This window comes from Kwoniella bestiolae, chromosome 1, assembly GCF_000512585.2.
Source record: "Kwoniella bestiolae CBS 10118 chromosome 1, complete sequence".
NCBI lineage: Eukaryota > Fungi > Basidiomycota > Tremellomycetes > Tremellales > Cryptococcaceae > Kwoniella > Kwoniella bestiolae.
The window spans coordinates 7,876,462-7,901,001 of NC_089241.1; the positions used below are offsets into that span (position 1 = coordinate 7,876,462).

A 24,540-nucleotide genomic window follows, 5' to 3' on the forward strand; every position below is an offset into this window, starting at 1 on the left:
CTACTGTGTTTATTTTATATTCACTACAATACGATGACGAAGCACGAGAAAGGACTACAGCAAAATTACCAAAATATCATAAGACATACTGCCATACGTGGTTTTATTTTATTTTCTATAGAAGCTATCAATACAAGAGCATAGTCCCTGATCAAGAACGGAAGAGGAAAGGAAACTGTCTACGGAAGCTCATCATAATCATTAATAATATTTGATCGTACAATCGGTTTCCGGGGGCATTAGCGGAATGAGCGATAAGGAATATAGATACACTGATTACGTCGGGAGAGGGGAAAGTTCAGATGGAAGAAGATACACACGATGGACAATATATCAAAAGCCCGGAAAAGAGAAAAAGAGACATGTGAGAGAGGGAAGGGAAAGACGTTAAATCATCAAATGGTCGACACCTTGTGTCAATGCATTATTGCCTTCTACCTCATCATCATCGTCGTGGTGGTGTTTCGCATTCTCCTCGTCCTCCGAGATCGGATCATTCTTGAACAGCAAATCATGAGGTGTCGTGGGAGTCAGGATGGCAGTCGAAGCTGATGAAGCGAAGGACGATGATCTGGAGGAGTCGGTCTGGGTGGTTGACAAGGATGGTCTGGGAGGTGTGAGCGAAGGGTGGACGTAGATCGTTGGGATCTGTGGTGGGGATTGGGGTGACTAGAGGAACGGAATCATACGTTAATACTCATCTTGAAGCTAGGCTGGTTCGGAAGAAGTCAAATGCTCACCTGATAATTCACGTCTTTCTCGGTCAACACCCCTGCTCTGTTCCTTGTGGGAGTCCTTTGTAAGTTGATATTCTCAATGTCCACCATTCCCATCCCCATTCCCACTGGTCTGGACATCTGTTGAGTGGGAGGCGAAGTGTTTCCCTTCTGACCTATCGAGCTCAATGTCCTCTCCAATGGAGGGGCAACGAGCACCCGTTTATCAGGCGATAAGTGGCCTGAGGAAGGTGCAGACGCAAGCGCATAAGTGGCATTGGATGTGGATGCGCAGAATGAGTGTGATCGATGGGAGATGGTCGGTCGTTTAGGCTTGCTGGGGAGGGAGGGCGAGGCAGGAGAGATAGGTGAGATGGGAGAAATGGGGCTGGGGATAGAGTAGGGAGATACCCTCGATGTATTGGGGGTTGACGATTGAAGGGATAATAATCTCCTTGGGAGGGGCCTGGAGGAAGTGGAACTGTTTGAATGGAATGAGAATCCCTGTGAGGCGGAAGGGCAGTCAAAGGGATTGGGAGTGAGGAAGGGAGCCGGTGAAGGTTGAGGAGAGTACGATTTTTTGCGTTGACTCCCAAATGATGGAGAGGGAGAACGAGTCATAGTTGCTGACATGATGATTGATGGTATAGTGCGTATGTCGGTTCTTTGGGGTTCTGATATGGTTTCGTGCCGTTCTTTCCTCTTTATCTATCTTATAACTCAGATAATCAGATTCCAGTAAAGTCAAAGTCGACTCGGCAAGGATCCATCCAGTGTGATGCGTATACGATACACTTATCAGATGACTTGATGTTGGTCTTGATCTTGAGCTGGATGTTCGCCTTGAAACAGATTGAGGTACTGGTATGTATTTGCTTTGGCACGTTCACTGGCACTTATCCTATTTGACCTTCAGATGGGATATGTTATCGCAGAGCTTTGAGCTTGAGTCTGAGTTTGAGTTCAGTTGATGACGAATCGACGTTCCACGGGTGAAAAGGTGCAAGTGAGAGCGGTGATAAGGATGATTGATTATGATTGTGTTGGAGCAAGTGGTCTAGACAACCAGTTGGGACGAGTCGATGTGATATGATCCAAGTGAGTTGATTTGTGATGATACTTTAATTCCTTTCAGTGATGTTTCGGAGGTTGTGTCGTGTCGCAGTACTGAATAGAAGATGTATGAGATATGGTTGAACGAAACAAAGCAGTCTGCTTGAAGAGCGAAACGTTATATACGAGTATCAACCAAGAACCATAAATGCGAGAAGGACCGATATTGATACCACTCAAATAAAAGATATCACGAATCGTCCGTCAAACTCTTGATACCTGGCTGGCCCTTCGAGGCTAAGCGTTCCGAATAACTTGTTTTCCAAGATTGATTATTTGATTAATCTTAGTTGATTATTTTCCCACGACTTATTTAGTCCACTACGGAGAGGAGAGGACACCTTTCTACCAAGATTCCAAAGATTTTGGTTTTATCTTGAATAGTTGGGTATTTTGGGTTTTCATTATATCTAATTCCAAGCTTGAAGCTAAGATATATACTATAGGGTATATCTCTATCACACCCCAAATACAGGTAGCCTTCCCTACGAGCGAGTATGAGTTCTGAAGCTACGTTGCGAATGCCCGTCGATCGAGCCGAGATGTCGTTGCATTCCCTCGTCCTTATGCAGTAACAGAGTGAAGTGAAACCCCATCTCGGTTCGGTTTGTTTACATCCCATCCCAGTTGTACGTCGTACTAGAGTGAGATGTATAGGGATATCCTTAAATTCCGGGATACCTTTCGAGATGAAGATCAGGTCATTAGCGTAAGAAGAGTACGCTAAATTCTAAATCCAGGAGAAAATCTTCCGATCCTGTTCCGAACAACGCAGACGCAGTTAAAGTAGTATTCGAAGCAGAACCGTCACAAATGGGGTCGAGACAAAATTACAACATCCAGTACAACAAACTTATCGTCCCTGATCCACTAGTACTAACTCTCTCACGTTCACGTTTCATTTCACGAAAAAAGCGCATTCCTATCCGTAGATCAGGTTCGAGTCACCTTACGTGCTGAATCAATCACAGACCACTCATTGTGTCACGCTGAAGCCAACTAATCCCACACCTCGAAACTTGCTTTCGGTTTCCACGAATCTCGATGACATGACATGACATGACATGTGTCGGACGGGTAAGACGTAAGATTACGAGATACGCGTAAGATCACGGCGCGAAATATGTCGTGATTCTGACGTGTGCAAGCTGACGTTGACGTGCCAAAGGGATCTGGACTGTCCATCCATGTGCAATTGGTGTTATTCGGTTCACTTCCAATCATCCTTTCCTCGAAGCCACGCTATCATTGCCAGAGAACGCGAGTTGCTGATCGAACGCATCAGGGGTGTGTGTCTGCCGTGATTATTCTAGATGGATCGGAATGTCACAGTAGAGATGGGGCTTTACAGATCTGAAACCCGCCTTGAGTTACGAGGAACGCAAAGGATGAGTATGAAAGGCCACTCGTACCTTCTACGAGAAGACCTCACCCGTCCTCGTAAGAAGGATGCACGCGTACCTATGTAGATGCTTATCCAGCTGTTTATCACATCTCGGGACGGACGGAATCATACCGGAACACGGCGAAGGGATGTCCGATCGCGAGTTGTAAGAGTACTCGTACCAACGGAATGGTAGATTCGTCCCTACTGTATTACATTACCCCTGTACTAATCAAATGCAAAATTGTATTTCTTTCCCACAACCCTTCGTGCTTTCGAGAGATACTGAAGGGGACTATGGCATGGCAGGATCTCTCTCGCTTCGGCGAGGATGATATCTTCCGGCCGCGACTTGCGTGGTCATGTCCATGTGTACAGGTAGACTAAGAATCAAGCACCCCAAAAGTCAAGTCTGAACGCGGACGGGACTGATTTTTCAAAAGAAATACAGTAGGTGTTTTCTGAAGATATCATGATGTCGTAGTAAAGGAATACCACAGGATACGGGTCAGCAGTTTATGAACCACGATCTCAAATACTCTTTGACGAGCCGAGCCCAAGTGGAAGATACACCAACCAGGTCGACCGTTGCGGATGGTGTTCAGAACACTTCGCAAGTCGTCGAGTGGAGAGAACATTGATCCATCGGCACAATAAATCGATCAACCCCCTTCACAGTTGAAATTGGAGATGAAGGCGTATGCAGGACTGACCGACTGAACTTGGTTTACTCCTGGGACGGCCAACGTCATGTCTGCACTGCGCAAGCCAAGCGGACGTGTTTCATGGGAGTGTACGATCACATCAAGGCAACCCGATGTCGGAAATCGAGTACATCAATGACCATACGACACTAATTCACAGTCTGCGAACAGATTTATCAATTGGCTAACAACCTTAGAACGAATGATCTATGTGACTGAACCTTGTGCGTGGAGCATGACGTAGCATATCAATTGAATGGGAAGTAAAGTCGCACGTAGGCATGAGACGAGTGCGAGACATGCACATGATATGACTATCCACCTATAACATCGTGCAATTCCATCTGGTTGCGGACTGTTCCATAGAGTCTGCAAACATCAATTCGGAATGGGCTTTCTGCACCTCACTACCACCGCCATCGCTGTGCTCTCTCACACTGCCTTCGCGATGGCTTCTAGCGATACCACCCCTACTCCGTTCCACTTCCATCATCAGGGACGAGAACTCAACCTGATTCCGGGTGAACCACTCCTATATTACGCCCTCAACAAAACCCCATCGCCCGGTCCACCCTATCCCAAACCGCCTAAAGGCGATTCGCCCCCACCAACATCCCCCGATGAAGAGCCAGATTGGCTCGATCCACCCGACTTCACCAATCCAAAAGGATACATAGACGACGAAGGCAAGGGCCATGGATCGATCGACTACGGATGGGCATTGGAAGGTATACCCACCTTCAACGGTGAGAGGGAACGTAACCTGTCTGAGGAGTCTAGGGCGTTGGTTCAAGCAGTTTTAAAAGTCAATGAGGGGTTGGGGGTCGTTAATTTTGGTAGTTCGGGTATATGGGCTGGGTTGATGGGTGTTATTAATACTGATTGTCCTTGTTTTCCACATGTGTGCGGTGGAGAGGGGAAGGGAGACATCAAAACAAGCTCTTCTGGTCAAGAAGCCGATTCAGAAGCTCGACTGGGACTAGACGTTGTGCGTCCCGTTAAAGATCCGGGTGAGGAACAGGAATAGGCATGGGTGAGTGATCGGTGTATATCACGAGTGATGTCTTCCCGCTTCGAGTAAAGGAAGTTGTCTGTGTTACAGATTCGGTGCAAATATCGCTTAAACTGACGTGTTAGTACAAGATCCTCGTCCACCCGCTGTGTCAACCACGTACTGTATGGTTTGCAAAGCCCTCTTCGATTTTCGATCGACAAGTCTGGGCATGTCGTTGGCCTAAGTATCATGTATCTCGTGTCTATATCTAATGTCAACCGTGAATGCATATGATCACTCTCTGCTTGTCAGCTATAGTGATCGTCTTTTTCCAAGTCTTCGTGGACCTCTCATCTCAAGCAAAGTTCAGTAGCATAACGCGGCGCCAGCGTAACTCATACTCATTGAGATGAGGGAAAGAAACAGTACCATAATTTGCATATGAGTAAGAAACATTTATCTAACGTAGCTTTCCCTCTTTCCTACAAATGATGGCGTTCAGTATCTAAACCACTCAACTCAAATGAGCGGGAATAATCCGGAATACATCATACCATCTGATATCATTTACTGAATACTTCTATCTTTGTGCGTTGTCATCGCATGATACGGTATTCTCACTTTGCAAATTCTAATTCTGAACATCGCAGATAGCGCCAATGCATATGTAACTCTTCATTCGTGATTGTCGAAAGGTTTCGCATTCTCCACGATCGCCTTGTGACCAATCGAAATGTAAAAACTTGGTCATGATTGGTGATGTTGAAGCGATGTGTCCCTTCGAGATCTTTACGCCGCTTCTGCTCGGCGAAAGGCCCTTCCTTACAGTAGAGTAGAGGTTTAGTGAGGTTTCGTAGTGATGGGGTAGAAACGTTGGAAAATGAGATTATAAGATTGAGGTCCGTTCGTATTTATCTTCTCCTCTCTGCTATATCGTATTCGTCGTAAAAGAAGGAATGAAGAGAATGTCGAAAGGGAAGCCGAAGATGGGATGGTAAAAGGTGTCATTGCTCGTATCGTTATGAATTTGTCGTTTTTATTTGAAGCTCTTTGTTTTCGAAACGAGCTCGTTGGAATTGAAATTGGAAGGGAAAGGAAGTTCAATCACGCCTGAATAGGATTCAGTGTGCTGATCCCCCTGGCCGCTCGCCTATCCAGCGCAGCAGCTACCCATCCTACCATATCCACTTCGGCATCTTTATCGGCAACTAGGAATGGATGTTCCAGCAATTGAGCGTAGGTTGGACGTTGGTTGGGATCTTTCATCAGACTACCAAGCATGAGAAAATCAGCAGCCGTCCTCCTCATACCGAATCAACAGGCGAGATGCGAGATGCGGGATGTGGGAAGAGGTTGAAGAGATAGCCCAACGCACCATTTCGCAACGAAATCATTCGCATCATCACTATACCCCGGTGGCAGAGTAGGCGGCGCACCGTTAACTATAGCTTGCAACTGTGCAAATACGTTCGAATACGTCTCAGGTGGATAGGGATAACATCCCTTGGCCAATTCGATAATTGATAATCCCACGGACCAAACATCGGAAGAAACGGTATAAGTTGGATTCTGATTCGCTGTTTCGGATTTTATTCGTTCAGGCTGTACACGTTATACAGGAGAAAGTCAGCACAATTCTCGAATCAGATAAGAAAGTGCAAGATCAGGGGCGTTGAAAGCGCGGAGGGATGTAAGGGATCAAAGAAACTGATATCTCACAGCCATATAACTCTGACAACCAATATTCGTCTTCGCCAAACTCTTTTCCAACTGACCGGATACTCCGAAATCACATAATTTAATTTCACCTTTCTTGTTGATGAGGACGTTGGTGGGTTTCACATCTGGGCAATGAGCATGCGTCAGCATCGATTCTGCAGAGAATTCCATCTTCTGATGTGTATGGGAGACCCAGAGGCATCTCGTTTTATGTGTTCATCTTGACAGTTCGACGGAAGAAATCCATGTTTGCAGGTGACGGGATGTCCGTCAAGTTATCCTTATCCCTCGTAAAATCTTCTAGCCCTGATCACTGATTGAGAGAAAACCAAACTCACCTCGATGCATAATCTGCAACTCGTCTTTCAAGAACTTCAACCCCCTAATCATACTAGCCGTGATCCTCCTCAATACACCTTCCGGTACTCTCTCCGCAGCATCGCCACCCGTAACGCCAGCTCCATCTTCCTTCTGATCTTTCGCCAAAACACCCCCTCCAGTAAGTGTATCTAGAGATCCAGCATCCATGTATTCCATACAGTAATACACACACGATTCAATCGTGAATGCACCGTAGAATTCGACAATCTCAGGTGCCACCGCTCGATGTAGGATATCGAGCTCCATGATGATTCCGTTTAATTTCGATTCGTCAAGTTCGAGTCGGATTTCCTAAATTAAATTGATGAATCAGTTTTTCGCTCCACTCAAGCACTTTGGCTTATTCTTGATGACAGAGGAGGTATGGCCATAACATCGCGGTAGATTGCGATAAAATGAAAAGCCTTTACTCACCTTCATAGCCATTTCGACATTGGTAGGTCGATGGAACACTTTATGTACTGATCCGTAATTTCCTTTACCCAATTCACCAAGTACCTCAATTTCATCCATGTTGATCTTGAACGAAGCTCCGTCAGCGAAATCGACACCTTTGGCTGTGAGAACAGCTTTCGACGAGAATTTGAGTGATCCAGATGGATCCCTAAGGACAGCATCGAGTACATTAGCTATCATGCTTTACGGTTACGGATATACAGTGTCGAGGAGTGCAGAAGTAAACACGCGATTGGAGAGGCAGATATGAGGGTTGAGACGCAGGGAATAATGCCATCGTCGGTGTAGATGAGGAACACCCACATGATAGTCTTGAAATCACTGAATTTGCTATTCTCCTCCTTCGGAGCCCCCTTCATACCACTCAACGTCAATCCACCAGGAGGACCCATCCTCCTACCCGCAACACCGGCACCACGATTCATACCGGCCGGTGAACTCGCTCCCATACCCATCATACCGAGATTTGGTCTAGGAGGACCACCACCTCCGCCCGCAGCTCTTCTAGCGGCTAGGCCGAATGGACCGGAGTTGGGACCTGCAGGAGTGGACGTCGAACCTTGACCTTGAGGTTTGAGAGCCTGCGAACGCAACAATGCTCCCATCGAGGTAGCATTTGGATCGGGACCTATTCCGCCGTTGGGAGAGGAGACGCCTCCTGGTGGTCCTTGTCTTGATGCGGCGATCTGGTAATGAACAGAAGAATTAGCATGATAGTGACTAACTGATGTGATCAATAAAGAGCAAGTGCAGGCGGGTTGAATGCCGGAGACGAGGTGTGGATGGTAAGAAGAGGGAACATCCATCCACCTTGTCCATCTTGGCCTGTAAACTCGGCAACATCTTCGTCTGCATCTGACCACCTCCTCTGCCCGCTGCACCCCTCATACCCATAGGCATGGGCATTCCACCCCTCGCTGCGCTGGGTCTAGCCCCTGCAGCAGTCCTTGCTCCAGCACTGGGCAAGACCGGAGCGGAAGTTATACTTTGTGGAGGTGGTGGACGAGGTAGCGTCGATGGGGAGGCGGCATCTCCGTTGGATTGACTTGCAGGTGGTGGATGAGCGGTGGTAGGTGCTGTCGGTGTTGGTGTTGAGGTGGTATCGGTTTTGCCATCTGTTTCTGTCTCTGCTCCAGGTGAGGGTGGTCTGGGTGAGAAATCGCGCGAAACCACTTCGGGCGAATCATCGATCTTGAGTGTATCGAGCTTGGGCGGCGATGACATCTTGAGTGACTTGCTTTGTGCTGAAAGTTGAGAGGAGAAGATGGAAGAGGTTGAAGGATAAAAGGGGACGATTGGTTGATGAGATTTTTCCAGTAGGTTTCTTGCTTTCTAATGCCAATCTCTGTTCTATAGTATTCGATTAAAGGGGGTTTGGTTTTGGCGTGGATGGAGTGGGTGATTCACTATTGGGTTGGTGAGATGATATAGGATGAAAGGAAAGACCAGGTAATAAGGTTGATTGTTAAAGGTGGGTTGAGAATGATTGACTGGTAAGACGATGATAAAAAACTTCTTGTAGCACGGTGATTGATAAACTTGATGATGATCCTTATGTGCTAATTTGTTGATCTTCTTATCTGTCCTTGTACATCTACGTCTAATGTCTCGTATAGATAGATGATTACAGATGGATATCTTGATCTACCTTGTGATTCTAGATTGAGTAAGCGGGTACTTTTAAAGGAAGTGAGAGGGACGTGCGTGGGCAGAGTACGAGAAATAGGTTATCGCTCTAACTCTTCGTCTGCTCTTGTTGCTTCCTTTGATAATCTGATTATTAGAGTATGGAGTATTGGTTTACTGTTGATGATAGGTGATGATATGATAGGTGGTGATGAATGATGAGCTCATCAAGAAAGAGGAGAGTGCTGGAATCAAACCTGATGATGAATATGAGTAGTCTACTCGTACTATGATACTATATCATTATGATGTCGATGGTCAGTGCGCTAAAAGTAGAGGAGTAGAGTGAGAATGGGTTACACATGACGATGGAATTCAGGGTAATCTCACACTGAACCCGTTTTTAGTGCGGTCCTCCCACTGCGGATAGATTCATTATAAAGCACATGCTGCATGGCTACTTCGGCGTACTCCGCCAATCCTCATCATTCTCATCACGAGTAAATTGGGAGTGCAGTCCAGTGAGTGGAAACATCATCAACAATCATACATATCGAGCAGAGCAAATCAAATCCATATTGACGCATACAAAACAGGCCATAGGCTAAAATTGGGTAGTATTTCAACGACCGTGAACTACCACTCCACTATTCCCGTACATCGTCCTCTCACCACTCCTGCACAAAAATGACAACCCCGCTCAAATCATATCTCGGCCGATCGATTGATCTCTTACGACGAAGTACAGCCAAAGGTGCGTACCAGTCCAGCTAGCGGATCACCAACAGGGCAAATTAGCTGATACAAACGGGTAACACTCATAGTCGTTCAGAGCGAACCTACACCTACAGCACTACCATCCAAGATTTTCTCGTTTGATTCAGCTCACCCGCCAGTGGACAAGATCGATCAATTCGGCTTAGGGTCGGATATCGAAGTGGGTGGTCTATCCACTTGCAACCTCGCTCTCATCCCTTCTTCATCATCCTCTTCCTCCTCTTCCCTTCCTACTCCTCCTCCGTCACCTTCGTCGGGAGTAGGGGATGCAGTCGAAGATGGGCATTACTCCCACATGGCATTCTACGGGTACCTGTCCACCAAAATCCCTCAATCGAAGCTTGGCCAGATACGGACGGGGTACGCTGGGTTCAGGAATATCTCGAAACCCACGCTGTTCGGTCAGGATAATTGGGATTTGGAGCTGTATAGTCACCTGAAGGTGACGGTGGGGTATAGAGGTTGGGAAGGGTGGAGGAATAGATGGGTGATCAATCTTGGTATTGACGGGAGACCAAAGTGAGTGACGGTGGCTTTCTAACTTTTGGCGGTTCATTATAGAGTCTCCATTACCTCACATGCTTGGCTCTATCTCCTCTTCGGAGTATCGTCTCAATATTCAATTCTGTACAGTATTGTATGCGTTCTTCTTCACTGACCATAATTGATTACAGATCAGACGTCTTCCAACACCGACTTGAACTCCCCCCTCAACCCTCAACCCCCCTTTCGTCATCCAATATCCCTCTCGACCCCTTCGCCTTCCCCTCCGACCCCACGACATTCTCAACCCTCTACCTGCCCCTATCCTCCTTCGTGCTCATCAAAAAAGGCGTAATCTCACACTCTCCCATCCCAATGCCCAAATCATCCATACGCACTATCGGATTCGCCCTCCTAGGAAGAGACAGAGGGGACGATGGACCGTCTGCACCTCAGACGCAGCAACAACAGGGTTTATTGAGATCTTTCAAATTGGGAGGTTGGGGTAAATCGGATGTCAACGAGGCTAATGAGGATACGGAGTTGAAAGCGTTATTAGAGGAAGATCAACCGTCCGCTCCATCTGCACCGACACCGCAGAGGAAGACAGCTGCCAGTCCGTCAAGTGGTGGAGGGTATCACAGAGTGGGCGCTACGCAGGCTAGTACCTCGAACAGCGTAGCTGCAGACACGGTCAATGCGACTGGTTCTGGTCAGGAAGAGAGAGAAGGGTACTTTGAACTTTGTGTGAAGAGCGTGGAAGCTGTGAGGTGGGACCCCGAGATGGATGGGATGGAAGGTGAGGCTTGAGGGTAGGGAATAGAAGGTACGAGAAGATCTGGGTGGTATGGCAATGGCAGAATGCATCTCGTGAGAAGTATCATACCGGTTCCTAAAGTACCGCATCGAAGTACTGGAAGTATAGTCCGTCCCATGAGGAATTGATCCTTGCTTGGTCATCCAATCGTCACCATCACAGTTTGACGGGGAAGCCCCAAAGCGCGGCGTGTCTCAATGTATATGAGCACATGCAGCACTGACTAGGCCGACAATGCAGGAAGCATCCCGTTACTCGTCGATTGATCGTCGTTGATAGCAGATACTACTGATTTCCTGGGTCTTCCCCTTTTTCGTTGTGGGGTTTTCTCGCTTGCCCTATCCGTATTGCCTTTTTCGGTCTTCCTCCTCTTACGACCAGTGGTGCTGGTGCTTCCAATAGCAGATTGCAGGGGGAGAGGTCCCTCGCCAGTGATATGTGCCCGTGAGTTATCCGAGTCGGTCAAATCAGGATGACACTGGTTAATACAATCTTGGAGCGAGGGGAATGTCGGATCGGCTGTAGCTGTAGGAAGAGGCGATGATGAGGGTACAGGAATAGCGAAGAAAGGGGTATTTTGAGTATCTAGATCAAGGTTGAAGTTGAAGTTGAGATCATTCCTCTCGTCTTGGGTCAGATCAATCACGGTGTTGGTATTAGTACTGGTATTGGTATAGGTATTGGTATTGGTGTTGGTATTGGTATTGGTGTTGGTATTGGTATTGGTATTGGTATCGTAATTATTGGAAGTATCATCGATGATTCCAATCCCATTCCCATGATTCATATCGTTCGCCCCGATATGATCATTTTGATCGAACACCCCTTCAAGCCCAACCACACCAAACGAATTCCCAGAATCAGAACTCTTCAACGACTCATCAAAGTTCCTCAGATCATTCCAATACTGTACCCTCCGAACATACCTCTGAACATCCGATAACGTCTCCATTGCCTGGTCGAGTCCTCTATGGCTCTCAGACTCAGAGTTGTTTGAAGAACGATTTCTCAGAGAGCTCAGCTGAGAGGAAAGTCTGTATAGCAGTGTGGTCGAGGTGGAGAGGTGCTGGGTGATCATTTGTGAAGGTAGTCCGACGGGTGGTATACAAGGTTGCGAGGCTGTCGATGGCGTTTGGGAATCTTCACTGTCTCTCGAACTTGGGTGGATCTCTGCACGAGGGGGAGGGTCAGCAGAGTGGGGCGTGATTTGGGGAGGCGGAGGCGGAGGCAATGATGCCAATAAGGAGAAGTCGAGTTCGGGGTTGCCGTTAGGGCCATCGTACTTGTCCCACTGATTTTCAGCCGAGTCAACTGTGACGATTGGCTCTTTGCCTTTGCTTTTGGAAGAAAAAATCAAAGGGGATGACTGTGGGAGGAAAGCAAGGACGGGACGGTGAGCGATGGACGCGACAGGACGACAGAGATGATTTAGCACAATCAGAAAAACTAGTACGTCATATATATATATTTACGAGTATGCTTGATGTGAATGTCACTTACCTCGGCGAGATCAGTGGCGTTCGTTGCTTGTATGACATGTTCACGATTTAGAACAGAAATATTATCGCCAGCCCCCGTGTCGGTATCGTGAACGATCCCATTCCCCTCGGTGCGTGATTCCCGAAGAACAGAATCACTGTGTAGATCATTAGTCTCGGCGTCATTCAGTCCTCGTGAGCACCATGATGGTAATTCAGGGATGTAAGCTCGTAATGTCCTTGTATTTTCATCATAATCCAATGCAGCGGTTGTGGGAAAGGTGCGCGACGATTTGCAAGGCGCCGATGAAGATGCTGAGGCTGAGACTGTGGCTGTGGCTGCATTTCGTTTCGCCTTTGACCTCGTGGTTGTCCTCGTGCTCTTAGTCGGTTTGTGAGGAGATAGATAGCATTTGGTCCAATCATCGATCTCATCTAGGATCTACTCCCACCGAGCGATATCAATTACAGTAAATTGCACAGTTTTGTAAAATTACGAACAAACGGAGGGAATGGTGATACTGGACTTACGATGGGTTGAAGTAATTTCCGCTTGTTCATCCTTACTTACCTTCTAAAACACGCGATCTCTCCTCGATGGGGTAAGACTTCAAAAGGTGCTACGAATAGAGGTGAAGCGCAGGAAGGAGTACTAATTTGCTCGTGTTGTGTTTTTGAGGGTTATATACAGAATAATCATGTAGAAATTAGGAGACGGTCCAGATCCCAGTTATGATTGAGGAGTGATCACATTAATCTGTTTGTATATCCACGATACCCGCCGAGGAGGCTAGGGAAAGGATGGGATGGATCTGGTGTAGAGCATTGATGCGTACCTGGTCGGTACCGCACAAAGGAGGATGTGGAACCAAGATCATAAGTTATCGAGACTGCGTCGGTCGTTTTGAGAGTATCGGCAAGGTCACGGTAACTAAGGGGACTACATCCAGTCGGAGCTTGTATACTGTCTTGTATGAGAGGTCGTGCTTCCAGCACACTAACACTCCCCTCAGCTTAAAACCTCTTCGATCACGTTTACAATAATCGTGTCGGTATCGGAATGCAGGCTGTTATCCTGTGGTAACGAAGGGGACGAAATGGCACTACTGTACTTTACTGTACCAGCGAGACATCTGCCCGAGTTGCTATTGATCTATTCAAGGAAGTGATGAGAGATAGGTGGGATCACGTCTGTAGGATCAAGTTTGGGCTGTTGACCAGTTGGGCAGATAATTAGATCCAAGATGTGACCAGGAATTCCACAATGAGTTAGTCAAGGTGAATCGCCACTTGTTTTCGCCAAGACCTTTCATACGAGTACGTCATCAACACCAGAGTACCAAGCCAAGTAGCCGATCTCGAACGTTACTCTGTACAAATGCTCGTATCGTCTATCGTCACAACCAATTACTCTGAACACATCCCAAAGTAAGTCTTGCACTTGATCACTACATGGCAAGACCGACTCCAAACGCAATGTACAACTCCACCTCCATCACAGCCCCTCCTCCACCGTACCAACCCCGTTCCCTCGGTGTACGACCGAGCAATCCAAAGATCAAGGGCATCTCATCCCTCCCCATCCACCTTATACATAAGATTCTAAGTTTCACTTTGGACCTGCGAGCCACGCCGAGCAGGTTCTGGTCTGACCCTGAGGAAGAGAGGGTGAGGAGGGTATGGGCTTTGTATAGGGGTTTAAGGGGGGTGAATAGGGTGTTTTGGCTTGGTGAGTGGCCATCTCTGCCTTGTTTTACCTAAACTATACCATCAGGCCAACCAACTATCTGAACGGAGATGAAAGGGCATGTCCAAAGCTGATTATACCCTAAAACAAAAAAACAAAGTCGCAACCTCGATCCTGCGCGCAACGTACCTCGAATCCTACCTCTCACACATCCGACCAGACTACTCGTCCGATCCCTTCCCCTTCGAATCGTCCCATCTTGATGAGCCCCTCCATCCCTCCGGGGACAGCGATGCGGCTATACGGAGCAGGTCGGTCTACGTCGGACGGGGCAGGGAGACGGCAGTGTTTGATAGGTACATTGCCGTCAAGGTGGGGCAGGAGTTGAGGACTGTAGAGAGTAGTTTGAGTGAGGAGGGGGAGGCGGTAGATGAGATTTTCAAGAGGTTACAGGTGGGTCTCTTTTTGTCTCTTACCCGTCATCAGAATCACCTACATATATATCTCATCTCTTGGGGTGGTATCCCACTACCTGATTATCATTTCTGTTCAACATCATCCAACCGATGGATCTGATCATGGTTCTACAGAGTCGAAGGGAACAATTATATACTGACGACAATATCTCTTAGCCCTCAGCCCGAATCGAAGACCTCCTCCTCACCCTCCCCCCGCAATTTATCGTCCCCACCTTATCAACCCATGCACCAACCAGATCCCTCCCACTCCCGCAATCCCACCTCAGCGTGACCCTCACACCCACCTGGGCTCAGGTGTACCTCCATTCCCACCCTGTTGGATCGGGTAAGAGGGGAGGATCAAGGGAGATGGTGGTGGAAGTGAGAAGGACCGGAACCCTGGAGGGAACGACGAAGAGGATCGAAGATGGTTTGGATGATATTTATAGGAGGCTAGTTCCTTGGGGAGGGAGGGTCCAGTGAAGTAGATCAGGTAGATTAGATTGGATTGATTAGGAGACCTGGTAGAGTGATAAGTATTGTTATTCGAGTTGTATATCCCTTTGCTATAGTTTGGGACAATCTCTTGTGTAACACTACATGATATTGCATGATGAGTGATCTCCCAAACTTGAAATCGGGTCTTCATCCAAAAATGGACACGGGCCATAATGCAAAAACATCATCACTATCAAATACAACCATACAACCCCAGAAACAAACTAATCACTCTCATCAGAACTATCACTACTACTACTACCATCCTCATCCCCTTCCTGTCCCTGCGCCAACCTCCTCCGTCCCACACCACCCTCGACGAACCCAGTACCACCTCCCATATCCATGTTAATGCTACCCAAATCGAAATTGAACTGATCGAAACCATCCATCTGGTCAATCTCATCAACACCATTAATGTTGTTATTGTTGGCAAACTCATCCAAGGCGGCAGTGGCGAGCGCATTACCCATTTCGAGTTCCATAGCCTGGGCGTCAGGTGTTTTCGGGATTTCATCAATCGCATTTTGGTCGAGTGTGTCCAGTTCCGCAGCTAGGAGTTTCGACATCTCATCTTCCAGCTCATCTCCTCCTTCTCCTCCTTGATCGTCCTCGTTCTCACCTTCACCCTCCCCATCTTCCTCCTCACCTTCTCCATCTCCCTCGTCCTCTTCTTCATCGTCATCACCGAACAAATCATCCTCATCCGAATAAGGCACAGACGACCCATCTCTCTTCCTCGCCGTTGCAGGTGTACTACCCTCACCCTCACCTTCGTCCTCCTCGCCCTCAGCATCCAAATCGAAATCTCTAGGTGTCCCCTCCGCTCCTTCCCCACCATCACCTTTCTCGGATCCGTGAATAGGTGGTACACCCGCTTCGTCATTCTTGCCCAATTCATCTTGTAACACCTGTCTCGAAGCCATCTTGGCCTGCACGTCCGCTTGCAAGCCCGATATGGTCTCTTCGAAACGTTTCTACGAGGGACAGGAATGTACGATATCAGCGAGGATCCTTTCACCACGACACAACGTGGAGATCGTTACGATGAGAGAGGTATACAAGTCCTAAGTAGCGCAGACTCACCATCATTATAGGATTCCCGCCCACGAACCCAGCCTTCTTCTTCTCAATGGCAGCTTCCAAAGCCTTAATTTCATTTGTGAACTGTTTGATCTTTGCACGCTTCTCGATCGTCTCATCATCCTCTTCTGACTTATCACCATCCCCTCCTTCTTCGTCATCGTCATCATCATCTGAACCAGATATCGCATCCTCGTCGTCCGAGTGATCTGACCCCTCGGACTAGACACACACAACAATACGACCAATTGAGATCAGCTTCTTGTTCTTCCTTCACTATCACTCAAGAGGATGACGAGACGACTTACACCTTCCATCTCCTCCATGAGCGCAGCAGCAAGTTCCCTAAACGCATTTCCCGATTGATCAGCCACGACATCGACCGACAAGAAGAAGGACCTGAGCTCACTGATCCAGCGTACCATCCTCATCGCCTTCCTCCCCATCATCTCCATCCTCACCTTCATTCATCTCATCCCCCTCGTCTCCCATCTCCGCCCCATAGTCGCCCTCCCAATCATCCATCTGCGAGGGAGCCACCGACCCAGGATCGTCGTACCCGAATTCGGACCCAGATTCACCAGGGTACCATTGTGGAGGTGCATTGGGGTTGTAGTCTATGTAATACTGATCTGCAATCTCCGGGTCTGGATGGGCGTCGACCAGGTCTGGGAAAGTGTAGTCACATCAGCGTGAGCGTTGGGACACCTTTCCTCACCACAGATCAAAGAAGATGAGAGGGGCAACGGGGCTTGAGGTCCATACGTATAAGACGATCAACCCACCGTAGCTTGACTCCTCAGCTTCCTGATCCTTCTTCAAAAGCTCCTCGACCTGCTCCTCAACCACCTCGATAGCTCTCCTACTCAACCTCTTCCTGAATCTTCTTTTCCTCACATACCTCATCGGAGGAGTTATCCCGTGAGGCCAGATATACTCGTCTATCTTGAGCGGCACAGAAGTGACGGACGATTCATCTTTGATAGGTTCGGGATCCACTACCATCATTTGCGAGATATCCGCTATCTTGAAGAGATGGCGATTATCGAACGTCTTTTGGGACTCGATGATGTTGGGTAGATCGACGAGTTTGGCAGAGTACAGTTGGTCGTTGAATTTGAATGATGCTCTTCGGGAGTCTACACGTTGAGAAATATGATCGATTAGCATGATAGCTGTAGATGAAATCCTAATAGATCTTATTCATCCCCTAGCATCTCCTTCACACCGCTCATACAATGATCCGACTCATTGTCGATTGCCTGATTCCATTCCCATCCATCTCCTTCGTAGTCTCACCTCTCCAATACGACCACTCCAACCTCAAAACCTAACCTCAAGAAAGAAGCAGAATCGAACCCACCAAGAAACTTGAATTCCACTCCCTCCAACCCCTTTCCCCCATCCTTCTCTTTATCCTTCTCCTTCCCCGATCCCTTCCCTCTGACGAGCTCTCTGAGCCCCTGTGGCCCCTCGGCAATATCCCTCGGAACCCTCAGGACGAAATGCTCCTCGAAATTTATCGGTTCCTCAGGGTTCTCATCCAACTCTCTATCATACTCCCCCAAAAAGCTATTAAACCGTCCATTCCCGTTCTCATTCCCTCCCGTCTTCTTAAACGATAATTTCAGAGTCTGCACTTTATTCCGCTGTGATCCCTCGACCGCTATCCTCTCTGATATTCTAGATGAGGATCGCATACCCCCTCCCCCTCTTGATCCTCTCCCTCCTCTTGAGCCTCTCATTCCCCGCCCACGTCCTCTGCCTCTGCCTCGTCCTCTGCCTCTACCTCTTCCGGATCCTGCGAGATGCTCCGCCGGATGTGTTGGGGGCAGGCCATTGATGTTGATACTGGGGTCGTGAGCTTCTTGGACGGGAGGTAGGGCGGAGGAGTAATCTGTTGGATAGGCTTGAGTAGGGGCCGGGTCGGCAGAGAAGGGTGTACTGCTGGTGTTGGTGTATGAAGGTCCAGCTTGAGGGTAGGCAGATGAGGGGTCATATTCCATTTTGGAGAAGGATTCGCGGGAATGACTTGACTAATCAAGGTTTACTAGGGGCCAGCAAGTTCACCGATCTGACCGGGACGGGCCTGTAGGATCGAGGTGTGCGATGGTATCTACGTCGAGTACGCTGGCAGAAGCAATGGATGTATCGAGCAGACAACAAAAGTGAGATGCTTTTTATGTTTCGAGAACATCAACACATCAACATCAACATCCCTCCACTTCGTATTTAACTGACACTTTATGTATCAGCCAAATTTGATCCCGTCGTCGATTACCCATAGATCATAGATTCACTCTAACATCATATACGAACATCTATATACTGATCAAGAGACATATATATTTAGGAGATACCATATGAGATCGACCCCTGCCTGATGCAGCCCGCCCTTCCCATATCGTACGCCATCAGCATCTCCTCCAAAACCACCCACCACTCCCCTCTCTTAATCGTCCCCTCTCGTCACTCTCATCAAGCCCGCAATCCCGCACCTACTTCATCGTATCCTGTAAACTCCCTTCTTGGTTCACCTCCTATCTCCTCCAAGCGACCTCCTCCTCACTTTGTCGTCTATCTCCATGCTCATCCTCCAACAACCTCACACCATCTCTGCCTTCCTCGACGTCATCCAAATCATCATGCACCTCATTATCAGGATCGCAGCGGGGCGCCAACGGGAGATGACATTGCTTGTGCGACATTCGAGCTAGCGAGAATCGTCAACATCATTGAACAGACTGCAAGGCACAAAGGGGGTTAAAGCAAACTAACGATAATATGTCCTGTATGACACCCATGCGATTGATAAACCAAGCAACGAGCCGACCAACACATCTTGCCAGTGGTCTGAAGTAGATCATGCTATCAGCAGTTTTCCACGGACGCGCAAGGTGTATTCACTCACGTCGATTATCCTCAGTCCGACTGATAGCTACCATCGTACCGCCCAGTAAGGGAGACAGTGCGAACCAAGCTCTAGTCTGAGGGAGCGAACAATCGAATATCATATTAGCCGCAAGATCGATAATTCAGATGAGGACTGTCAAGAAGTCGGCCGCTACTCCAGACTTGACCTGGAAACTCACTCGGTGTCCCCTTACATCCCCAAGATGCATCTTCCCAGCCAGGTACAAAGTCAAGAATCCGAGACCGGCAAATGAGACTGTTCCAATTTGAGGCATCAGCAATTGCTCTAATGGTTTCAGCTTGGGATCAACTCACGAGAACTATGTCCACTTGGGAAACTCTGCGTAGGAACAAGAATGGATCAGCTTCTATTTGAAACATCCACAGGTCTGCCCTTAGATTGTCGTATCTGCCTTGCAATTCTTCTCGCTTCGTCTTCCCTCTCCACTGATCGTCATAGAAGGAAAACAACATGTGACTGTATGGGCACCCACCTTGAATCCATCGTTCAGAACGATCATATTTGTACTCGTACAGATATCCACAGTGCTCAGGCCAAACACTGGATGATCGGCTGATCCAGGTGCAGGCAGACATCTAGCAATGAGATCCGGTCGGGGTCTACCTACGGACATCTTGATCACTTGCGTTACTACCCCTGTCATGGTGTATGACATGACTAGGCCTGCGAGAGCATCCATCCACAACATCAGCCTCAATCCTACTCGACACTGAGAGTGTGATACCCACCCAATACACCATTGTGTACGTCCCAACCATTCCTCGATACGAACAGACTTATGGGAACAATTACTAGTAAAGGGATACCGACCGATACGAATGCGAGAAGGCTGAAATGTATGAGTCAGCTTACAATACATTATTTGTTTCTTTCCTCGAGTTCGAGTTATTGTTAATGCTCACTTTGGAGGTACTCTCTCATGGACCGCATGGGAATGTTGGATGGACGTGTCTAACAGAGAGAACTCTCGTTTATGTCCACCTGATCTGTTGAGAATGGCAAGTACACCCCTACATCAACGAAGATATATGAGCAATCATTCACTTTCTCCTTACACCGTATGAACGAGGTCGAGTAACATACCAAAGTATCAATGCCAAGATCCAATCCGGCGCATAACTAGCTACAACAGCTTTGAACCCCACTTTGACTCTACCTTGCCCATCGTCCTCTTTCTGTTTCGCGATACGTGATCTCGGGGGCGAAGAGGGATCATCCCTTGTGTAGAGTGGGTAATCTGCCGAGGCGTGTCGTCCTATGGGTGCTGCTGGGAAGAAGAAGCGGACTGCTTCTGCTATGACTGACATTGTGAGTTTGAGCTTTAGTCTATGGTCTAAGGTCTAAGATGATTGTGTGGGGAGTGCGGTTCGATGTGAGTACTGAATTGAATTGATTGGATGGATTGGATCATCCTTACATCCCACCCTTGACTCGGCACCATACGAGTACAGTGAAAGTGAGGAAAAAGCAATGACATCATGATTTTACTGCCAACGTCCTTTAACGTGGATTACAAATGAAATCGGTAATCGCCGCCAATACTACTGCACAGACCCATTGTCAGTATCAGTGGACCTATATATACTTTCCAGTGATAACATGACATGGTGTTGTTTCGATCAGGTCCCTATCCTACCTGATCATTTCTGCTCAATATACTTCGGAGGATGGGCCGATTGACCTGCAGAAATCCAATTAACACAATGGAAGCGGAGATAAATGTCATCAAACTCCGGAGATAGCTACGATGCCACCGTGACATTCGTCGGAGATCAACCTACCTGTGCAAGTTATGTAATACCACAAGTCCAGAGCCAATCGATTCGACTGTACGTGTCATGCGAGTTTTGTCTATAAACCGGTCCAGCTACGCTACAAAAGAAGCTCCCATCGGTATTTGCATTCTTTTCATCGGCGGCGGGCTCACAGCATCCCGATGCCCAGTGGGATGTTGCAACGAGAAATGACATAACTCCGAAAGCACGGTATAACTCCTTTGATAGGCCCGGAGAGTCAAACCGGCGCTTCGTTCAGTCCAGATCACAAACAGTACCTTATCAATGATTGCGTTGAATGACGGACTATGCATGTGTTTCCACTGTGTCATTGACCATGGCCAAAGATATGGACTGCTATCGATTCCAATCTCAGCTGAGCTCGCTATCTACCTATTTTATCTGTCGCTTCGAGTCATCTGTAGCTCGTTTATGCGCTTGAGTTCCGCTTAGCTTGCGATACATAAATACAATTGATTGATGGTTTTGTTTTCCATTTCCGGTAAATCCGTGATTGAGCGTTTGGACTTGTACTGCCGCCGGGAAAACATATAATTGATAAAATTTACCATAAGCGGTAATTCCCAAATCATAGCAATCTGTAATTTTATCTCACCCTTTCACCCAGAAAAAAAAACCACAACCTGGTGACTAGACCCTGCTACGCTTGACTCGTCATCCATCCATCCATCCATCCATCCATCCATCCATCCATCCATCTACATCTTGCACATCCTCTATCTCTCTTGTGCTATCCATTCATCCATCCATATACCCCTCGTTCTGCTCGTTGCAGCTCACTTCAACGCGTGCTGTCTTCGCACTACCCCAATTCCCTTATAATTCAAAATGGCTCTTCGTCAATTAGGTAGGTAGACTATCTCTCTTATCGTCTCTCCACTTCTTCCATCCCCCCTCTTGGTTTCACACAGATACACGCGTCAATTATCACATCACTCCGTGCACAACTCCATGCTCACAGCCACTGACATCGCTCTGTCATATACATAGCCCGAGCTCAGCCCCTCCTCGCTCGACCTGTTCTTGCCCCCAGATCAGCGATCCTCGCTCCTAGATTAGCTGCTTCCTTCACCTCTACACCCAGACGCTCCGATGTCCCTCCTCAGGCATACCAGCAACCACCAGGTCAAGGAGGTATCCCTCCCAACGGTACCAAGGTGAAGGTGAGCTCGTCCATATAATTTGCTTGCACACTACCTTCCTATGACACGCGGATATGCAGCGGACTGATCTCCCGCTCTTGAACCTCACCAGCCAGGATTCTTCGCTCGAAGTGGTAAATTCTTCAGAACCTTTGGACGAGTGACCTTGGTCGTTGTCATCACTACCACCGGAGCGTTCCTCTATGGTAAGTGTCTATCTCCATCTCACCCAGCCATACCCCTCTTTCGAATGCATAACAGGATTTCCATACGTCGGTCAAAAGAGACTAAATAATGATGGCTCGCAGTCACCCAAACCCAGAATTCACCTCCCGAACAACTGCCCGCCGACAAGGAGAAGCCTACTTTGGTAGTCCTAGGTTCAGGATGGGGTGCGACATCCTTCTTGAAATCCCTCGACACGGAAGAGTTCAACGTCGTTGTCATTTCTCCAAGAAACTATTTCCTCTTCACCCCTCTCTTGCCATCTGTCACCGTCGGTACTTTGGAACCTAGATCTATCATCCAACCCACCAGATACATAACGAGACACAAGAAGAGAAAGGTGGACGTGTACGAGGCTGAGGCTCAGGAAGTTGACCCCGTCAAGAAGACCGTTACTTTCCAAGGTATGTTAGACTATCCTCAGCTAAAACAGATGTGACTTTTATCCACACAAGGAGTAGTATGGAGAAAAATTGGAAGACAGCCAAACTAACTGCTTTTCACACTCAGATCTCTCCGATATCAGAGGTGCCGCCGGTTCAGTCACCATCCCTTACGACTATCTCGTCTACGCTGTCGGATGTGAGAACCAAACCTTCGGTATCAAAGGTGTAAATGAACACGCTTGTTTCCTCAAAGAGTTGTCTGACGCCGATAAGATCAGAACCAAGCTTATGGACTGTAAGTCGCACTTTCCGATATCTCACACTGTCATATCGCATTAAAGCAGTCTTGCTGATATTGCTCCTCTCACCCTTGTCATGTGCAGGTATCGAAACTGCCGCTTTCAGAGATCAACCCCAAGATGAGATTGATCGACTTATGCACATGGTCGTCGTCGGTGGTGGACCAACTGGTGTAGAGTATGCTGGTGAATTGCACGATTTCTTGATTGTGAGTTTCGCCCCTCTCTCGTCATTCTCATTCAGCGAGCATGGTTGCTAAGCCCGATGATTTTGCTATTCAGGACGATCTCAAGAAATGGTACCCAGAAGTTGCCGATCGACTCCGAATCACCTTGATCGAAGCTCTCCCCAACGTCTTACCAGCCTTCTCTAAACAACTCATCCAGTATACCGAATCTACCTTCGCCGAGAACAAAATCGACGTCCTCACCAGAACAATGGTCAAGGATGTCAAAGAAAGTTCCGTAGTCGTTCAAGACGCCAACAAGCAAATGAGAGAAATTCCTTACGGGCTATTAGTATGGGCTACCGGTAACACCTCGAGACAAATCACTAGGGACTTGATGTCCAAATTGACCTCTGTCCAAACTCAACGAAGAGGGTTGTTAGTTGACGACTACCTCTCTCTTTTGGGAGGTGATGGAATCTACGCCGTTGGTGATTGTACTGCTACTTCCTATGCTCCTACTGCCCAAGTCGCCTCTCAACAAGGTATCTACTTGGCTGGTGTCTTCCAGAAGTTGGGTCAAAAGGCTAAATTGGAGAGACAACTCGCTCAACTCCGAGCTACCGCCGCTGCGCCTGAGGAAATCGAAGCTACCGTTAAGAAATTGAACAGGGCAGCCAAATTGACTCCTTTCCACTATTCTCACCAAGTAGGTTCTCTCTCGATATCAGTATCAGGATTCCGTTGCTGATTGCTGATCGTTGTGAACTTGCGTTTAGGGTTCCCTTGCGTACATCGGTTCTGAAAAGGCTATCGCCGATTTGCCATTATTCAACGGTAACGTAGCTTCCGGTGGTGGTGCCGCGATGCTTTTCTGGAGATCAGCCTATGTCGTGAGTCAACAGTTGCGTCCATGGCAATACACATGACTGACTGAGTTCCACTTGCGTGTATAGTCAACCCTTTACTCGGTCCGAAATAGGACTTTGGTTTTGGCCGATTGGTTGAAAGTCAAGATCTTCGGACGGTGAGTGATCATTCTTCCTCTGCGCTATGGCGAGTATCCTTGCTGATTCATGTGTGTTCTGTATCCCAGTGATGTATCCCGAGAATAAACTGACCCATGGTCCAGGGGTCTTTGGCATTGTACATACCACATGACTATATTTCTTCTCTTTTGCTCTTATCATATCAAACGGAGGGATGTCATTTTCAG

At 47.8% G+C, this 24,540-nt stretch overlaps 9 protein-coding genes across 9 annotated transcripts; 4 read left to right on the plus strand and 5 right to left on the minus strand.

Moving 5' to 3' along the window:
- Positions 1 to 387: 387 nt before the first annotated feature.
- I302_102953 (uncharacterized protein) lies at positions 388 to 1,349 on the minus strand (the record flags this gene model as incomplete). Its single annotated transcript, XM_019188322.1, has 2 exons — positions 388 to 669; positions 741 to 1,349. The coding sequence occupies 2 exons, from the start codon at positions 1,347 to 1,349 to the stop codon at positions 388 to 390; spliced, it is 891 nt and encodes a 296-aa protein (XP_019051200.1).
- A 3,016-nt stretch (positions 1,350 to 4,365) lies between these two features.
- I302_102954 (uncharacterized protein) lies at positions 4,366 to 4,944 on the plus strand (the record flags this gene model as incomplete). Its single annotated transcript, XM_019188323.1, has 1 exon — positions 4,366 to 4,944. One exon carries the CDS (start codon positions 4,366 to 4,368, stop codon positions 4,942 to 4,944), a length of 579 nt encoding a protein of 192 aa, XP_019051201.1.
- Positions 4,945 to 6,015: 1,071 nt separating this feature from the next.
- I302_102955 (uncharacterized protein) lies at positions 6,016 to 8,691 on the minus strand (the record flags this gene model as incomplete). The annotated part of the gene is made up of 7 exons (XM_065869592.1): positions 6,016 to 6,181; positions 6,287 to 6,513; positions 6,631 to 6,755; positions 6,969 to 7,302; positions 7,426 to 7,615; positions 7,771 to 8,153; positions 8,278 to 8,691. 7 exons carry the CDS (start codon positions 8,689 to 8,691, stop codon positions 6,016 to 6,018), a joined length of 1,839 nt encoding a protein of 612 aa, XP_065725664.1.
- Positions 8,692 to 9,780: 1,089 nt separating this feature from the next.
- Positions 9,781 to 11,163, plus strand: I302_102956 (uncharacterized protein; the record flags this gene model as incomplete). Its single annotated transcript, XM_019188325.1, has 3 exons — positions 9,781 to 9,847; positions 9,918 to 10,389; positions 10,545 to 11,163. 3 exons carry the CDS (start codon positions 9,781 to 9,783, stop codon positions 11,161 to 11,163), a joined length of 1,158 nt encoding a protein of 385 aa, XP_019051203.1.
- Positions 11,164 to 11,393: 230 nt separating this feature from the next.
- I302_102957 (uncharacterized protein) lies at positions 11,394 to 13,209 on the minus strand (the record flags this gene model as incomplete). The annotated part of the gene is made up of 3 exons (XM_019188326.1): positions 11,394 to 12,461; positions 12,671 to 13,090; positions 13,180 to 13,209. 3 exons carry the CDS (start codon positions 13,207 to 13,209, stop codon positions 11,394 to 11,396), a joined length of 1,518 nt encoding a protein of 505 aa, XP_019051204.1.
- Positions 13,210 to 14,124: 915 nt separating this feature from the next.
- Positions 14,125 to 15,276, plus strand: I302_102958 (uncharacterized protein; the record flags this gene model as incomplete). Its single annotated transcript, XM_019188327.1, has 3 exons — positions 14,125 to 14,377; positions 14,496 to 14,788; positions 14,968 to 15,276. The coding sequence occupies 3 exons, from the start codon at positions 14,125 to 14,127 to the stop codon at positions 15,274 to 15,276; spliced, it is 855 nt and encodes a 284-aa protein (XP_019051205.1).
- A 239-nt stretch (positions 15,277 to 15,515) lies between these two features.
- Positions 15,516 to 18,380, minus strand: I302_102959 (uncharacterized protein; the record flags this gene model as incomplete). The annotated part of the gene is made up of 6 exons (XM_019188328.1): positions 15,516 to 16,268; positions 16,378 to 16,596; positions 16,683 to 16,719; positions 16,784 to 17,042; positions 17,160 to 17,513; positions 17,738 to 18,380. 6 exons carry the CDS (start codon positions 18,378 to 18,380, stop codon positions 15,516 to 15,518), a joined length of 2,265 nt encoding a protein of 754 aa, XP_019051206.1.
- A 534-nt stretch (positions 18,381 to 18,914) lies between these two features.
- Positions 18,915 to 20,616, minus strand: I302_102960 (uncharacterized protein; the record flags this gene model as incomplete). Its single annotated transcript, XM_019188329.1, has 9 exons — positions 18,915 to 19,087; positions 19,153 to 19,227; positions 19,286 to 19,361; positions 19,467 to 19,543; positions 19,603 to 19,627; positions 19,782 to 19,972; positions 20,038 to 20,138; positions 20,212 to 20,319; positions 20,393 to 20,616. The coding sequence occupies 9 exons, from the start codon at positions 20,614 to 20,616 to the stop codon at positions 18,915 to 18,917; spliced, it is 1,050 nt and encodes a 349-aa protein (XP_019051207.1).
- A 1,317-nt stretch (positions 20,617 to 21,933) lies between these two features.
- Positions 21,934 to 24,355, plus strand: I302_102961 (uncharacterized protein; the record flags this gene model as incomplete). Its single annotated transcript, XM_019188330.1, has 9 exons — positions 21,934 to 21,952; positions 22,096 to 22,268; positions 22,360 to 22,453; positions 22,556 to 22,876; positions 22,983 to 23,153; positions 23,242 to 23,366; positions 23,440 to 24,033; positions 24,104 to 24,217; positions 24,281 to 24,355. 9 exons carry the CDS (start codon positions 21,934 to 21,936, stop codon positions 24,353 to 24,355), a joined length of 1,686 nt encoding a protein of 561 aa, XP_019051208.1.
- Between the last annotated feature and the right edge of the window lie 185 nt (positions 24,356 to 24,540).